At 36.7% G+C, this 20,000-nt stretch overlaps 1 protein-coding gene across 1 annotated transcript in view; it reads right to left on the bottom strand.

Annotated features, from left to right (window-relative positions):
* unc5ca (unc-5 netrin receptor Ca) overlaps positions 1 to 20,000 on the bottom strand; it is a 625,472-nt gene that overhangs the window by 2,547 nt on the left and 602,925 nt on the right. Inside the window, exons 15-18 of the mRNA XM_062025826.1 lie at positions 14,694 to 14,927; positions 6,910 to 7,059; positions 6,672 to 6,836; positions 318 to 496 (exon numbers count right to left, since the gene is read on the bottom strand). Of these exons, the coding sequence (XP_061881810.1) occupies positions 318 to 496; positions 6,672 to 6,836; positions 6,910 to 7,059; positions 14,694 to 14,927 (728 nt within the window). The remainder of the gene's footprint in view (positions 1 to 317; positions 497 to 6,671; positions 6,837 to 6,909; positions 7,060 to 14,693; positions 14,928 to 20,000) is intronic.

Here is a 20,000-nt window from a genome sequence, read left to right as displayed (position 1 = left end):
TTCATTAATAGTCATATATTGTGTCTAACTGGAGCTGCTGAGACCAACCCCTTCCTTCAGCGGCAGCTTCAGTGACGTAACCAGGGACCTCACAAATAAATAATGGAAGCACGTGGGCTGGACTATAGAGCGTAGTTTGGATCTGTAACTAGAGTGCAGCCCAAATTTGAGCCAAATTGAACTCTGTCTCTGCATGATTCCTTGCTTCTTGTCTGTTTAATAAATGTCATCAGCGTTTGAACCTGACAACGCCATTAGTGTTGATTTGCTGCAGTATATGAATGAATGAATGAATGAATGAGTATGTAAAGCGGTACCTGTCGAGGTTGAGGTTGCGGGCTAACATCCTCCAGTCGTTCCCCCGGGTCTGCGGCGCGTCCAAGCTGCCACACAACTTCTGTCTGATGGACAGGGGGATGCGGAAGGCGTTGGGTCCGACTAAGGTGGTGATGTTACTGGCCGGGTCCATGAGGGACGTGTCTATGCACTGGAGCTCCTGCGACACAATCAACACTGCAGGTTTGTAAGGTCGACGTGGTGGTCAAAAGTATTGGGACAGGAAGTAGAAAATAAAACGGATGCGTTCTAAGCAACATAAACTGTAGTATATCACCTGTGTCGCTCACCTGAGGCGTCGCGAGCATAAAACAGCTTTGTCATTTCAACAGGAAGAGAAGAAAAGGTGTCGGTGACAGCGAGAAGAGGCGTGGGCGTGACGACACAAGCGAGCGTAAACAGCAGCTGTCTCAGCGCGTGAATGGAGACTCTTTATCACGTCGACTTACCGTACAGCGCCTGCCATTGTGCAGTGATTGATGCATAGCAACACTTCTTCTTCTACGCTGCATGATAAAGACGCACTCTTGTTTGTTTTTTTTAAAACACTGCCTGCTGGCAGCTTCAGACTCTAAGAATGAAAATAGTTATTAATGTCACTCTGAACTCTAAAGACCTTCTCTAATTAATCTGCTACGGAATCAAAACATCCTCATACATTATTATTATTCTAGTCACTGGAGACTATTATTATTTATTATATATAACTACATATTATATTGTATTATAGTATTACTTTATTTATGATTTTTTTTTACTTTGTATATCCATATTTTTATACTGTATTTTTTTAACTTTCAAATTATGTTGGACAAAAAATGTCATAATACGACCATAATGTAATGTTTGATACTCGGGCACCCCCATTTGTTTATGATATTATAATGAATAATTGTTCTAGACTCCTTCTATTCCAGGGGGGTCCAAACCTTTTGACTGGGTAACCATATATATATATAAGTAACCATATATATATATATATATATATATATATATATATATATATATATATATATATATATATATATATATATTAGGGCTGCAACAACTAATCGATTAAATCGATTAAAATCGATTATAAAAATAGTTGCCGATTAATTTAGTCATCGATTCGTTGGATCTATGCTATGCGCATGCGCAGAGGCTTTTTAATTTTTTTTTTTTTTTTTTTTAATAAACCTTTATTTATAAACTGCAACATGTACAAACAGCTGAGAAACAGTAATCAAAATAAGTGTGGTGCCAGTATGCTGTTTTTTTTTTAATAAAATACTGGAAAGGATAGAAATGTAGTTTGTCTCTTTTATCCGATTATTAATCGATTAATCAAAGTAATAATCGACAGATTAATCGATTATCAAGTTAATCGTTAGTTGCAGCCCTAATATATATATATATATATATATATATATATATATATATATATATATATATATATATATATATATATTATATATATATATATATATATATATATATATATATATATATATATATATATATATATATATATATATATATATATATGTATATATATATATGTGTATATATGTATGTGTATATATACATATATATATATATATATATATATATATATATATATATATATATATATACATATATGCAAAAGTTAACAATTTAGCTTTAGCAGAGATGCTAACTGTGCATTTCACAGACAATATATTGTTGTGCTTTCCTCTACCATTGCTGATGTTGATGTTACATGAAAACACTTGACATGACGCACGCTGCACTTTCTGCAAGAAAACTCTTATATGACAAATCTGAAAAATGGCTGTTAAGATGCTAATATTATTTGCTGCTAATATATTTTTTTCCAATTAATTTACAATAGACAGTCTTCTTGTGTATTTAGTTAGTTTAGCCATTTTGTTTTGAAACGTGAAAAAGCAGTCAATGAATTCATATACTTATAATTCATTCAGGCCTTGTGATTTCCCTTCATGTCTTTGGAATTTTTTGTATATGAAATGGTCTGAAATTATATTCGTTATTGTCAGGGCGGGGAGTGGGGGGTTGTCGCAGCTTACGGCGGGGTTTGTTCTCCCGGGATGCAGACGACCACTCCGGACAAGGCGTGCAGGTAGGAACATGATTTATTTGTCGAAATCAAACAAGTACCAAAAACGGAAAACAAGCCAGAGGAAGAACGTGCCGATCGCACTGGACGCTAAAGCTAACACTTGGCATAGACTAGAGATAAGGAATACTCACGTAACTGTGGCAAGGAGCAAACAATGAAGCCAGACTGAGCGTGGCGAGCAAGGTGAATAAATAGCTCTCTGCACTGCAAAAACTGAAATCTAAGTAAGATTAAATATCTCAAATAAGGGTGATATTTGCTTATTTTCTGTCTGATAAGATAATTCTTCTCACTAAGCAGATTTTATGTTAGAGTTTTCTACTTGTTTTAAGGGTTTTGGTCCTAAATGATCTCAGTAAGATATTACAGCTTGTAGCTGAGGTTTTATGACCTATATTGAGTAAAACATGCTTGAAACTATTTTTGTCCAAATGTCCAAAACACACCCAGCAATGGTGCACAGGAAGGCAGGGAAGAAGAGGGGGAAAAGGCGGCCAAAATGGTAAAAAGTCCCAATTTTGTCCAAAATACCTCCCTGGGTTCCAGTCCCACAAGTCCCGCCGCCGGCCGCGCAAGTCCAGGGATGCCCAAAATGTCCATTACACACCCAGCCGAGTCCCACGGGGAGGGGGGGATGAAAGTTGGAAAAGTCGGCAAAAGTCCCAAAAATGTTCAAAATACCTACCCTGGTTCGAGTCCCACATGGAGTGCCACAAGTCTTAAGACTTGTGGCACTCAAACCCGGGTGTGATTTTTTAACATTTTACCGACTTTTCTCACTTTTCTTCCCGCCTTCCTGTGGGACTTTGCTGGGCGCGTTTTGGACATTTTGGGCATCCCGGCCGGCGGCGGGACTTGTGGGACTCGAACCTGGGTAGGTATTTTGAACATTTTTGGGACTTTTGTCAACTTTTCTAACTTTTATCCCCCCGCCCCATGGAACTCGGCTGGGTGTGTTATGGACATTTTGGGCATCCCGGGACTATATAAGATTTTATGTTCGAGTGTTTTACTTGTTTTAAGGGTTTTGATCCTAAATGATCTCAGTAAGATATTACAGCTTGTTGCTGAGATTTGATGACCTATATTGAGTAAAACATGCTTGAAACTAGAAAATCCACTGTTGCAAAGCTGTGTCATCAACACTCACAAGTATACAACTACTTTTTTAAAGTAATCATTTCTTATTTCAAGCATGGAAAAAAAAAATCATGATTTTGACACAATTGTGTCTCATAATTAAAACAGATGACAGCCAAATGGACTTTTGCTGTTTCATTTTCAATGAAACAATAGAAAACACGTACTCATATAATAGTACAGTTGGCACAGTACAGTAAACTGACAGTTAATATTTAAACATTTAACAGGTGACATTTCTAAAAATTTTGAACAGAAATAGTTCATGCACATTCAGATACATTCTTCAAAATTACAATTAAAAAATTTTTGGCAGGGGGCCGGGCTGTATATATGCGCACTAATTGACTGAAAGAGCACGCCTTTGACGCGATGATGTCATGTTATCCATGGAAAAATGCATTTTTAGACAATATGATTTGCCTGAGCGGCTAGGAGACCCCGAGAGTAACAAGTTGTTGCCTTTCCATTAAGAACAATAAATTCGTTTTTAGTATAAGTTTGCTGGTTTCAAGAAATGTAATGCCGAGTCCATATCATTATGTCAAGATAATGGCACTAGCATTTATTTAATTTCAGAATATTTTTCAACATATTGAGCAAAAAGGTGTCTTTTTTTTCTATCAAGAAAAGTGCACTTGTTATTAGTGAGAATATACTTATTTTAAGGTATTTTTGGGTTCATTGAGGTTAGCTAATTTTACTTGTTTTGGAAAGTCTTGACAAGCCGAATTTTCTTGTTCTATTGGCAGATAATTTTGCTTAGTTCAAATAAAATACCCCTCATTTTTGTATTTTTTTTCCTTGTTTTTGAACACTGACTTTTTGCAGTGCAGAAAAGCACATCACGGCTTGCAGAAAGAGGGAGTTCCAAATCGTTGACGTTGCAAAAAAAAAAATAACGCACACAAAAAAAAAGAAAGTTGCGCCACCTTTGACCTACAGTGTACACTCACGTTCCTGGCCTACACCCGGACAAAAAAAAAAAAATCAAAGAAGAGTTATTCTGGTCATGTCCACGTGACCTTTAGCCTCGCTATGAATGATTGAAAAGTGGGAACGACGACGCAGGAAAACTGACTTTTCTCAATCCAACAATTTCTCTGCACGCTCCACTTCCTCCTTCATGTCCTGCTGCGTATTTACATATTAACATCTTTTCTTCAGGGGGTGTCCAGATGCAACATACCACATCAGCACAAATCACACATACTTGTATTCATTTGTAGTGTGGAATGTTGGAAGAGGTTCTGAGTGACGAGACTCAAGCAGAGAAAAATGGTAGGCATAACAACACTAACCTACTTAATATTAAGTGAAGTTCATGATGCAGCAAGTTGAATGATGCCGACACATTTGTTACTGGATACTTTGTAATACCTTGGAGACTTCATATCTCTAAGTAATATACAACGAAAATTATTTGATACTTGTTCATATTGACAAATGTCTTGTTTTAGACCGCAACATGGTTCCTTTAAGGACATTTGTTATTAGGCGTGTCTAGCGTGTGTGCTATTGTGTGCTGAGCTGCTGTGTAGCTGCCAGTGCTTAGCAGCCTATAGCCTACCATGTAATTAACAGTGATCGGCAAGCTTTGATTGATTGATTGATTGAAACTTTTATTAGTAGATTTTACAGTACAGTATATATTCCGTACAATTGACCATTAAATGGTAACACCCGAATAAGTTTTTCAACTTGTTTAAGTCCACGTAAATCAACTCATGGTACAAATATATACTATCAGCATAATAAAGTCATCACACAAGTTAATCATCAGAGTATATACATTGAATTATTTACATTGTTTACAATAATTATTTACATTATTTACATTTTCCAAGCTACTGTTAATTTAATTTTTCAAATGTCAGAAAAATTGTATGTAAATGATCAAAAAAAATTCCGTTCTCTGAGTTCCCAATGAACAGACAAGAGGCTGTCTTTGTTGCACCAAGCCAAAGGCTTGGAAAATTCCATTGTGTACGATGGGAGGAGACGGGAGGGGGTTATCTATTGTGATCCAAAACCTGCCCAAGCTCGATCCAGAACCAGCCCAAGCCCGAGGCATCTTTTTCTTTTGTGTTAATGTGACTGAAAACAATGGCTGTTTACATACCCCCCATTCCTTTAGAAACAGCTGTTATTCTGTAAACAGGGAAAGTCCAAATAAAAAGAAGTGGCGTACAATCTTTCGCCAGAGCGTGGGTGACACTGTAAGAGGTTACAGGTCGACACGTTTCTCCTCAATTGAGCCAAATTGAATTCTGCCTCTGTTTGATTCTTTGCTTCTTGTCTTGTTTAATAGATGCCATCAGTGTTTGAACCTGACATCAAGTATGAAAAAAAAAAATCATGACTTTGACACAATTGTGTCTCATAATTTAAAACAGATGACAGCCAAATGGACTTTGCTGTTTTATTTTCAATGAAACAATAGAAAATACGTACTCATATAGTAGTACAGTTGTTATTAGTGAGAATATACTTATTTTAAGGTATTTTTGGGTTCATTGAGGTTAGCTAATTTTACTTGTTTTGGAAATTATCTTGTTCTATTGGCAGATAATTTTGCTTAGTTCAAATAAAATACCCCTAATTTTTGTATTTTTTTTTTTCTTGTTTTTGAACACTGACTTTTTGCAGTGCACCATTTCTGGAATGTGTGCCTTTTGTGTCCCCTAAGTGGGATCCAGGGTTAAATCCACATGACTAACACCCTCCCCCCTCCACATCCCACCTCCCCGGATTGTAAATGATCAAATGTAAATAATCAAATGTATATTCTTGTTCTTATGCTTTCTGAACTCACTATGTTCACTGCTGGATTGTAAATAATGTAAATAATTCAATGTATATACTCTGATGATTAACTTGTGTGATGACTGTATCATGCAGATATTATATATTTGTACCATGAATTGATTTACGTGGACTTAAACAAGTTGAAAAACGTATTCGGGTGTTACCATTTAGAGGTCAATTGTACGGAATATGTACTGTACTGTGCAATCTACTAATAAAGTTTTTAATCAATCACTCAATGTCCAGTGAGATGTTACTAGAGCTACTTTGCATGCAGACGTACCTCCTCCAGGGTGTTGCTGAGCTGAAAGATCTGCCCCTCGCCCTCCACCTGCCGCACACACAGCTTACAGCTGACCTCCGTGATGGCCGAGCTCATCCTCTCCAGCGTGAAGGTGCAGTGGAGGCTTCTCTGGCTGCCGCTCCACACCTGGTAGAAGGGGATCTCCTGCCAAGCCACATGCACCTCATTGAATACTAATAATAAAAACATGTTAAGAGTTAGTCAGGACGTCGCCGACCTGATACTTGGCGATGAGTTTGCTCTTCCAGTGCGGGTGCGGCACGTCGTGGATGGACAGTCTCAAGTTGTGACTGCTGTCTTTGAAGTCCAGAGTCTTTGGCTCGTCCAGGAGCTTGCCTCCCATCTGGGTCTCCATCTGAAGAACCTCCTGCACACCAAAGACAGTTCCTTCAAATATACTTTTTTTAATAAAGTTTTTATTGACTTGCCTACTCGCGCCTGCAGACAATCTGCAATCAGCTGCCTTCATAAGCCGGCACAACCTGCCATGCCGCGCCGAATATAACCTTCTGATCGCGTACAGTAAGCCACGTCCTGCTTGATGCAATCCAGCTCTCTCTGTGTTTGCCCCTCCATGTTTTCAGTGTGTGTTTTCTCGCGTCGTCCCCGCAGTGCCCTCCGTCGCCTTGAAAGTGAGCTGTGTGTCTCACTTTTTTCCTGGATCTCCCTCTGGACTCTGACTGTCTCCCTCGATCCTTGACTTCCCCTGCTTTGGACTCGGACCTGTAGACTTCTCTCTCCCCTGGACTTTCTCGTCTCTCATTCAACATTTACGGTAACACTCAACAGCTAATCTACACACATAGTTTTACACCATACACACTCTTGGATTTTGTCACACTCCATTTCCTTAGTTAGTATATTTAGTATTGTTTGATTGTTATTATATATATATATATATATATATATATATATATATATATATATATATATATATATATATATATATATATATATATATATATATATATATATATATATATATATATATATATATATATATATATATATATATATATATATATATATATATATATATGTATGTGTGGGAAAAAATCACAAGACTATTTCATCTCTACAGGCCTGTTTCATGAGGGGTTTCCTCAATCCTCAGGAGATTTTCCTGAGGATTGAGGAAACCCCTCATGAAACAGGCCTGTAGAGATGAAATAGTCTTGTGATTTTTTCCCACACATACATATTACGCTCTACCACAGTATCGAGCACTATTTTTTGGACAATCTAATTAAGACATATATATATATATATATATATATATATATATATATATATATATATATATATATATATATATATATATATATATATATATATATATATATATATATATATATATATATATATATATATATGTATATATATATATATATATATATATATATATATATATATATATATATATATATATATATATATATATATATATATATATATATATATATGGTCTATATCAGTCGTTCTTAACCTTGTGGGAGGTACCGCACCCAACCAGTTTCATATGCGCATTCACCGAACCCTTCTTTAGTGAAAAACAATTTTTTTATTTTTTTTTTCAAATTCGAGAAAAAGTCATATGTTTTTTTTACTGTTGCACAAAATTAACCGTGCATGAACATCACCTTGTTCAAAGAACAAAACCAACACAGTGCATGAACTCACAACAATATACACACCTTACACACATTACCATGAATTGATTGACATGGACCCCGACTTAAACAAGTTGAAAAACTTATTCGGGTGTTACCATTTAGTGGTCAATTGTACGGAATATGTTCTGTACTGTGTAAACTGTACCGTTTCATATAATGTATTCTGTTCCTTTGCAATCTACTAGTAAACGTTTCAATCGATCAATCAAACAACCTGCAAATCAGATGGAAAATTAGAGGAATCATTGTTTGGGGGTCATCCATAATACGCCGATAGGGAGAAGTATTTATTTACACGATAAGTCGGATGTGTCTTTACCTCCGTGGCGCCGAACCCCTGAGGCCGACTCACCGAACCCCTGGGGTTCTATCGAACCCAGGTTAAGAACCACTGGTCTATATATATATATATATATATATATATATATATATATATATATATATATATATATATATATATATATAAAATAAATCTTAGAGCTACATTGCCCCCTGGTGTCTGTGTCGTCATCTCCCCTTAGTCAAACATAACATTTAATCCCCAATTCCAACCCTTGATGCTGAGTGCCAAGCAGGGAGGCAATGGCTCCCATTTTTATAGTCTTTGGTATGACTCGGCCGGGGTTTGAACTCACGACCTTCCAGTCCAACCGCAAGGCCACTGAGCAGGTAATGAACATTATTGCGCTACATCTCAATTTTTTATCTTCAGCCTGTCCGTTTGAAACACACAAAGTAAAACATATGATAACATTCCAACCAGCACAAATGTGTGTGTTTGATTGTGTGTGCGCTCAAACTCGACTTCATCACTTAATGCATAAATTAGCAGCGTTAAGCTCTCCCCGTATCAGATGCTCCCTCCGGTGCTTTGAATATGTTTAATCTCCTCAAGCGTCAGCTCGTTTGACATTTCTTCGCCCTGTTTTGTTTATCGCCAGCAACACTCAAACATTTTAATATGTTGGACTTGAAAGGAGTCGACCAGGGTAAAGCTGCAAGCACACTTCTTGAGAATACACAACATGCTACTTCATGTGTTTACACGCGGTGTGATCTATTAGAGGTACACGTGCAGAGATGATCTACTAAGCTTGGGTCTTTTAAACGAGCAAAATAGAGGGTGCAATCTGTCTTCATGCCCAGCAGGCGCAAGACATTAAAACAACGTTGAGAACTTGCTGAATTAGGTCCTGACGTTGAGCAACTCAAAGCTAACGTTGAAACAACATGCATTTTAACGACGGTTAATCAATGTTGGGTTCTGACGTTGATTTGACCATTGAATTTTGGTCATTTCCCCAACAAAATACATACAATGTAGAAATGACATGTTTTTGACAATCATTAGTAATGTAGCAGCCTAGTTTTGAATGGCAGGGTCCCTGCTATCACATGTTGATAAAAATACAACATTTACATAATAAAAATCAACTACTACTATAATAACAGAAGAAATTAACAAATTAAAAAGATGGTTTGACAAAAACAGACTATCGTTGAATCTCAGTAAAACTAAAATAATGGTATTTGGTAACAGTAGAAGAGAAAGTCAAACACAAATACAAATAGACGGAATAGAAATCGAAGGAGTAAATGAAACCAAATTTCTAGGTATAATGATTGATGATGAATTGAACTGGAAATCTCACATAAAAAATATACAACATAAAGTAGCAAGAAACACGTCAATAATGAATAAAGCAAAACATGTTCTAGACCAAAAATCACTTCATATTCTCTACTGCTCACTAGTGTTACCATATCTGAGCTACTGTGTAGAAATATGGGGAAATAATTACAAAAGTACACTTCATTCATTAATGCTGTTACAAAAAACCCTTATTGCAAACGCTTAATTACAGTAAGTCATTCATTTCACTTTGTAAGTCATTATTTTAGGGCGTGGTTGGGGGTGTGGTTAAGAGGGGAATATATTTAAGCTAGAATTCACCAACTCAAGTATTTCATTTATATATATATATATGTATGAAATACTTGACTTTCAGTGAATTCTAGCTATATATATATATATATATATATATATATATATATATATATATATATATATATATATATATATATATATATATATATATATATATATATATATATATATATATATATATATATATATATATTATTATACATATAAATAAAAAAAATACTTGAATTTCAGTGTTCTGGAGGCTATCCAGTAGATGGCAGTATTGTCCTGTTTAAGAGTGTCACAACATTGCTGTTTACGGCAGGCGAACTGCTTTACGGTAGACTAAACGTGACTGCTGTTGTTGTGTGTTGTTACCGCGCTGGGAGGACGTTAATGAAACTGCCTAACAATAAACCCACATAAGAAACCAAGAACTCGCCCTCGATCATTCTACAGTTATGACGTCATTGGGCAAGCAAGCTGTTTATATTGTGGGAAAGCGGACGTGAAAACAGGTCCGCATTGAGCTGGAGGGGGCGTGGCCTCCAGCTCCGGCTGAATACCGGGAGTTTGTCGGGAGAAAATTTCTGCCGGGAGGTTATCGGGAGAGGCGCTGAATACCGGGAGTCTCCCGGTAAAAACGGGAGGGTTGGCCAGTATGCCTTACACCCACCCACCCCCTTCCCTGGTCCCCTCCCCCTGGAGAGTCACCACCTTAACTAACACATTTTCTGGGGGAAACAATGCAGAGGGCACCTTTACAGTACTGTAAAGGCACAACACCAGATAACTACACTGGTGTGCAAAACTATTAAAACACTTGTCAAATCTTAAGAAACTGGTGGGTTTTTGTTGTTCCCAGAGTCAGAATTTCACATTTGCCATTGTGAAAGGTACTGAGGATATTTTGCCTGCATATTTATCAGTACGGTCTCTTTTTTATTTTTTTAACATTTTCTCTAATATTTAGTGTGGCCTCCATTGGCAGTGCATCTTTCTGGCAGTGTGTCCATGTATTTCAACCCCCATGTCATTCCACACTCTCAGAAGCCAGTCGTAATGGCTGCAAAGGCCGATTTGACTGTTATTCAGCATTTCTAAAATGCAGAAAGTTCCCCAGTATATCATCATACAGGTATCTCTGCAACATGAATTATGCAAGGTTTCATTATGAAAGAAACATGGCTACATTGAGGTCATTTCATTGAATAAGACTTCGTTTTCCAGTTCACGGCAAGTTTTTGAATATTTCCGCACACCATTGTATTTTAGTTGCCTTGTTTTGACATATATGTGGAGGGAGAGTGTATGCAGGAGCAAAGGTCACCGCCTCTGTCAATGGTGTTGAGGGAGGAGCACCATCGACTAAGGGACGGCGAGACACAGCTGGCAGGTGATTAGATTTCACAGGTGGTACGTGGTGATCTAATCATCGGTCGTCTTTAACAGTGAGCGGCCAGCGGAGGAGAGACATACTGCAGGGTAATAATATTCCACTTCAGGCTTGCTTTTAGTCTAATGTCAACAAAAAAAACCCATGGCTGACACCGAAGTACTTTTATTACTACTACTGTTTTCTTTTTGAAGAAATATTTTGACTACTAGCAGCTCTGATTACAAACATAATCTTGTTTTTTGTCAGCCTTTACCATTATCTTACAATTGACCTTGTAATAGAAATCAGAGCTGATTTGGTAGGTAATAATACAGTAATAATACAGTACAAGAACAGCTAATATACTGGGGAGGCCGTACTTTATTTATTTACACATGCAATTCGATAACAATATAACTAATAGCAATACTTTATGTAATAAATAATAATATTTGTATTATTTTATCATATTAGATGTATAATATTATATATCGTTTGTATTACTTTATTATATATTTTTTTATATAATAACAAAAGAAAAAAGGCTGACATTAAATGGGTGCTCTGCAAAGTTTCAAGAACTGAAATATGTAGGAGAGACTGATTTCCAAATGAACCCCGATTGAAACACAATTGAAATGTGGGTGGTTGATGAGCCTTTTGTGTGCTTGTTGGACGTCATATATCTATAATTAGTTATTTTATTAGATTTTTTCATTCGATTTTTTTTTGTTTTTACTAGTTGGGGGGAATAATAGCATATGTTTCATTTTTGGGTATTCTTGTCAACTACCGTATTTTTCGGACTATAAGTCACAGTTTTTTTCATAGTTTGGCCGGGGGTGCGACTTATACTCAGGAGCGACTTCTGTGTGAAATTATTAACACATTACCGTAAAATATCAAATAATGTTATTTAGCTCATTCACGTAAGAGACTAGACGTATAAGATTTCATGGGATTTAGCGATTAGGAGTGACAGATTGTTTGGTAAACGTATAGCATGTTCTATATGTTATAGTTATTTGAATGACTCTTACCATAATATGTTACGTTAACATACCAGGCACGTTCTCAGTTGGTTATTTATGCCTCATATAACGTATACTTATTCAGCCTGTTGTTCACTATTCTTTATTTATTTTAGATTGCCTTTCAAAAGTCTATTCTTGGTGTTGGGTTTTATCAAATAAATTCCCCCAAAAATGCGACTTATACTCCAGTGCGACTTATATGTTTTTTTCCTTCTTTATTATGCATTTTCGGCCAGTGCGACTTATACTCCGGAGCGATTTATAGTCCGAAAAATACGGTATATGTGTGTAAAACACAATTAACAAATGTTTAAAAATTAAAAATAAAATAAATAACCAAAACAAATATTTGTCATATACATTAAATGAGCAGCAGACATCAAATTAGTTTGTTCGAGTTGGTTTCTTTGAAGTCCGCTGTAAACTTCAGCTTTACAGATGCCACCTGTGCTGTGGTAAAATGTCTACTTAAAAAATGTATCTGCCATAGTAAATACATTAGAGCCCCATAGTGCCATCACCTCCTGTTTTTTTCTTGAGGGCATGAAAGAAGGCATTTATTTGAGGTTGACTTATTTCGGTATTTTATTAGTGGCCAACATTTGACCAATAATGTACTTTATAGTGAAATGTCTTCTCTTTAAGTGCATCTCATAATTCAGCATTGATTTGCAGTGACTCTGCAACTTTGTTTTTTGGTCTGAAATGTCCAACTTTTCCCAAATGTAAACACCACCCTACATGAAACAGGAAGTACTCCGCCCAGTTGAACAGCATTAATGTCCTCCAGTTTTGTTCTGTGAAATATGTTGTTAGAATAATTGTATCTAAGTTATCACACAAGTTTGTGTTTCAATGAGTTCCCAGCGAGAAGCAAAAACATGTCTTTGAAGCTACCAAGAAGAAGGCTTGTAAAACTCCACTGTGTAGGATGGAAAGCAACATGAAGGTGTTCTGTTTTTTTCATGTATTGTACTCAACAGAAAGATATTGTCGTGACCCAAGAACTACAGAGCGGAGAGGAAGCAGGGCCTGACTCCCCTCCAGGCACCGCTTTTTTGAACTCTTTTACGAACCTCTTTTTGAACTCTTTTACGAACCTCTTTTTCGAACCGACCTTTTCTTTTGAACTGTTTTGTAATCAAAGGCGATGGCTGTTTACGACCCCCGTCCCTTTGGAAGCAGCTGTTGCCATGTGGTCAGGGAAGGTCCAAATAAAAGAAGGAGGCGTACAATCTTTTGGCAGAGCGTAATGACACTGTGCAAGGGTACAGATGTACACGTTTCTCCTCACTGAGCCAAATTGAATTCTGTCTTTGTTTGAGTCTTTGCTTCTTGTCTTGTTTAATAGATGTCATCAGTGTTTGAACCTGACATACACTACCGTTCAAAAGTTTGGGGTCACCCAAACAATTTTGTGGAATAGCCTTCATTTCTAAGAACAAGAATAGACTGTCGAGTTTCAGATGAAAGTTCCCTTTTTCTGGCCATTTTGAGCGTTTAATTGACCCCACAAATGTGATGCTCCAGAAACTCAATCTGCTCAAAGGAAGGTCAGTTTTGTAGCTTCTGTAACGAGCTAAACTGTTTTCAGATGTGTGAACATGATTGCACAAGGGTTTTCTCATCATCAACTAGCCTTCTGAGCCAATGAGCAAACACATTGTACCATTAGAACACTGGAGTGATAGTTGCTGGAAATGGGCCTCTATACACCTATGTAGATATTGCACCAAAAACCAGACATTTGCAGCTAGAATAGTCATTTACCACATTAGAAATGTATAGAGTGTATTTCTTTAAAGTTAAGACTAGTTTAAAGTTATCTTCATTGAAAAGTACAGTGCTTTTCCTTTACAAATAAGGACATTTCAATGTGACCCCAAACTTTTGAACGGTAGTGTATGTCACTGAAGTTAACTTCCTGAATGACAACTTCTCAATCCCAATTTACTTTTGCACGTGTACCTAATGTTGTGTGTGTTTTACCTTGAGTGCGTCCTGCGTGTCATCCAGACAGTAGATCCTGATGTGGTAGTCCAGCGTGGTGCAGGACACCGGTCCAAAGACGGCCAGTTTGAGCCTCTTGGCGGCCGCCTTGCCCACGGACTGGCCCACCAGGCAGTACGTGCCCAGCGTCTCGGTGAGGATGTGACACGCTTCGGAGTCCATCTGAACGTAGCAAGGAGTGGTGAAGTTCTCCTCTCCCACCACCACCACATCCTGTAGAACACATTTCAAATGTATATTTCACCTTTTTTCAGCTCAATACGATCTGTTCCTTGTTAAAAACACTTTGCAGAGATTAAGAAACTCAATCAATGGCTGTTTTGATTGGTGTATTTGTTATTGAATTCAGAATGTTTTTCAACCAGTCAGTCCTTTAAATGTGTATACTAAAAAAATCCATTGACAAATCCAAAACTTACATCGATAAATGCTTTAAAATGTAATATCGGAAATCATCGGTATCGGTTTCAACCTCCCGATATTCCCGGGAGACTCCCGAATTTCAGTGCCTCTCCCGAAAATCTCCCGGGGCAACCATTCTCCCGATTTCCACCCGGACAACATTATTGGGGGCGTGCCTTAAAGTCCGCTTTTCCTCAATACAAACAGCGTGCCGGCCCAGTCGCATAATATATGCGGCTTTTACACACACATAAGTGAATGCAAGGCATACTTGATCAACAGCCATACAGGTCACACTGAGGGTGACCGTATAAACAACTTTAACACTGTTACAAATATGCGCCACACTGTGAACTGTTCTGTAATCAGAACAAGAATGACAAACACATTTCGGGAGAACATCCGCACCGTAACACAACATAAACACAACAGAACAAATACCCAGAACCCCTTGCAGCACTAACTCTTCCAGGATGCTACAATATATCTTCAAAGTGTGCAGTTTTTTACTCAAATATGGACTTTTGTCGAGACTAGGACCATTTATTCATTCATATTTACATTGGTTCTTATTGGTAACTATGCTTCACTACACAAACTTTTCACTTTACGAACCATGTTCAAGAACCAATTAACTTCGTGAATCGAGGTTGCACTGTACTGACTGCATGCATAAATAAAGTGTATGCATGAGAGTAGGGTTGTACAGTATACTCGTATTAGTATAGTACCGCGATACAAATGAATCATATTCGGTACTATACCGCCTCTGAAGAGTACCAGTCCGGCAACCCCCACCACCAGACTCCCATAGCTAAACGTACTTCACTACACACCGTAGATCACCGGCGTCACAATGTAAACAAACGCCATTGGTGGATCTACACCTGACATTCACTGTAATGATACCAAGTACAGGAACGTATGTAGTCGATACTACAATGATTACGTCGATCGATATTTTTGGGCATCACAACATCTTATTTTGTTTTTTAAGAATGTATATTATATTTATAAACTCAGGAAATATGTCCCTGGACACATGAGGACTTTGAATATGACCAATGTATGATCATGTAACGACTTGGTGTCGGATTGATACCCAAATTTGTGGTATCATCCAAAACGAATGTAAAGTATCCAAACAAGAGAAGAATAAGTGATTATTACATTTTAACAGAAGTGTAGATAGAACATGTTAAAAGAGAAAGTAAGCAGATATTAACAGTAAATGAACAAGTAGATTAATAATCCATTTTAACAGCTTGTCCTTAATAATTTTGACAAAATAATAGAATGGAGAATGACACAATATGTTACTGCATATGTCAGCAGACTAAATTAGGAACCTTTGTTTGCTTACTTACTACTAAAATAAAAGTTGTCTTGTATGTTCACTATTTTATTTAAGGACAAACTTGCAATAAGAAACATATGTTTAATGTAGCGTCAATTTTTTTGTTAAAATAAAGTCAATAATGCAATTTTTTGTGGTCTCCTTTATTTAAAAAAGTACCGAAAAGTATCGGAATAATTTTGGTACCGGTACGATACAAAAATATTGGTATCTGGACAACACTAGTAGGCATTAAATCATGTTTGTCCTTTTTGTGTTGAGCTGTTTAAAAACGCATAATGTTTAAAACACTTGTCTAGGGTACACTTATCAATGATGGAAAATTATGTATACATGCGATTAATCACAAATAATTTTGAGTTAACTATGAACAATGCGATTATCACGATTAAATATTTAGATCGTTTGACAGCCCTAATATACATATATATATTTATACACACACACATAAACACAGTATATTTATACACATTATAGCGTCTTCAAAGTGTGCAGTTTTTTACTCAAATATGGACTTTTGTCGAAACTAGAACCATTTATTAATTCATATTTACATTGTTTCTTATTGGTAACTATGCTTCACTTTACAAACTTTTCACTTTACGAACCATGTTCAAGAACCAATTAACTTTGTGAATCGAGGTTGCACTGCATGCATAAATAAAGTGTATGCATGAGAGTAGGGTTGTACAGTATACTCGTATTAGTATAGTACTGCAATACTAATGAATCATATTCGGTACTATACCGCCTCTGGAGAGTACCAGTCCGGCAACCCCCACCACCAGACTCCCATAGCTAAACGTACTTCACTACACACCGTAGGTCAATGGCGTCACGTTGTAAACAAACGCCATTGGTGGATCTACACCTGACATTCACTGTAATGATACCAAGTACAGGATTGATTGATTGATTGAAACTTTTATTAGTAGATTGCACAATTGACCACTAAATGGTAACACCCGAATAAGTTTTTCAACTTGTTTAAGTCGGGGTCCACGTTAATCAATTCATGGTAACATATCTAGTCGATACTACAATGGTTACGTCGATATTTTTGGGCATCCCAACATTTTCTTTCGTTTTTTAAGAATGTATATTATATTTATAAACTCAGGAAATATGTCCCTGGACACATGAGGACTTTGAATATGACCAATGTATGATCCTGTAACGACTTGGTATCGGATTGATACCCAAATTTGTGGTATCACCCAAAACTAATGTAAAGTATCCAAACAACAGAAGAATAAGTGACTACCGTATTTTTCGGACTACAGTTCGCAGTTTTTTTTCGTAGTTTGGCCGGGCTCCAGTGCGATTTATATATGTTTTTTTCCTTCTTTATTGTGCATTTTCGGCAGGTGCGACTTATACTCCGGTGCGACTTATACTCCGAAAAATACGGTATTACGTTTTAACAGAAGTGTAGATAGAACATGTTAAAAGAGAAAGTAAGCAGATATTAACAGTAAATGAACAAGTAGATTAATAATCCATTTTAACAGCTTGTCCTTAATAATTTTGACAAAATAATGGAATGGAAAATGACACAATATGTTACCGCATATGTCAGCAGCTAAATTAGGAACCTTTGTTTGCTTACTACTAAAAGACAAGTAGTCTTGTATGTTCACTATTTTATTTAAGGACAAACTTGCAATAAGAAACATACCGTATTTTTCGGAGTATAAATCGCACCGGCCGAAAATGCATAATTAAGAAGGAAAAAAACATATATAAGTCGAACTGGAGTATAAATCGCATTTTTTGGGGAAATTTATTTGATAAAAGCCAACACCAAGAATAGACATTTGAAAGGTAATTAAAAATAAATAAAGAATAGTGAACAACAGGCTGAATAAGTGTACGTTATATGAGGCATAAATAACCAACTGAGAACGTGCCTGGTATGTTAACGTAACATATTATGGTAAGAGTCATTCAAATAACTATAACATATAGAACATGCTATACGTTTACCAAACAATCTGTCACTCCTAATCGCTAAATCCCATGAAATCTTATACGTCTAGTCCCTTACGTGAATGAGCTAAATAATATTATTTGATATTTTACGCTAATGTGTTAATAATTTCACACATAAGTCGCTCCTGAGTATAAATCGCACCCCCGGCCAAACTATGAAAAAAACTGCGACTTATAGTCCGAAAAATACGGTATGTTTAATGTACCGTAATTTTTTTTGTTAAAATAAAGCTAATAATGCCATTTTTTGTGGTCCCCTTTATTTAGAAAAGTATCTAAAAGTACCGAAAAGTATCGAAATAACCGGTACAGGTACCAAAATATCGGTATCGGGACAACACTACATGAGAGTAATTCAAAATATGCCAGTCGGGGGTCCTTTGTGGTGGTCTACAGGCATTTTTTGTTGTTGTTAATCAATTAGAGGTGTGTCCATATGGTATTGAAGTGCAATGTAAACAATGGCTGACCCGTTGTGCTGCTTGTTACCATACAATCACTTGCTGGGACTTATTGAAAATCCAATAGCAAATCTCTACACATGCTCACCCGTTCGTTTCCATCAGTCCTATCCACGCGCGCACACACACACACACACACACACACACACACACACACACACACACACACGCACACACACACACACACACGCAGGCACGCAATACATATATTGAGTTTTGAAACAGTTGGCGCTGAGTTCTCCCTCAGATGAGCTGAATCAATACGAGCGGCGAGGAGAGCAAACATGGCATGAATGTGTTATTAGTTGTAATCACAAGTGTGGCTGGGCCCCGCCTGATGCCTGCAGAATTTAATTAGCTCCCCTCCCTGCCTCTATGGCTGCCCCCCATTGCTCTAACTTTTTTCTAAATGGGAAATGAACATTTTCCTGCAACAAGAAGAGGGAGAGAAACTAATCGACTTCCTGATGATTTTCTTTTCTTTACCTTGCTACTGACACCCACACACACACACACGCACACCCACACACACACACACACACACGCACACACAAACACTCATTCTTGTATTTCTTACCTTCTTGAGACCTCCGGAAAATGCCTACCTCTTTAGGACCACCCTTTCTAGATATATAAAGATTTGTATTTACAACATTAATAATATATACATACTATGCAAATATAAAAAAAAGCTTGTTGTGAAAAATGAGTTGGGATTTCACAAGAAAAAGGTCACAATTTCACAAGAAAAACTTAGAATTTTGGCAGTGTTATAATAAAAGTCTTTATTTTACTCAACGCAAGTCAACATTTTACAAGAAAAACTGAACATTTGTGCAATATCATGATAAAAGTTGGAATCTTACTCAATAACAGTTGGAATTTTACAAGAAAAGCTTAACATTTTGACAATTTTATAAAAAGAGTCGTCATTTTACTGGACAAAAGTCACAATTTTATAAGAAATCGTTAAAATGTTGGCAATATTATAATAATAATCGGAATTTTACTTGGCAAAATTATGACAAAGTCATAATTTTACTCAAAAAATGTCACTATTTTACAAGAACAACA

Source organism: Entelurus aequoreus, linkage group LG17, assembly GCF_033978785.1.
Source record: "Entelurus aequoreus isolate RoL-2023_Sb linkage group LG17, RoL_Eaeq_v1.1, whole genome shotgun sequence".
Classification (NCBI taxonomy): domain Eukaryota; kingdom Metazoa; phylum Chordata; class Actinopteri; order Syngnathiformes; family Syngnathidae; genus Entelurus; species Entelurus aequoreus.
This window is presented reverse-complemented; position numbering and strand designations above follow the sequence as displayed.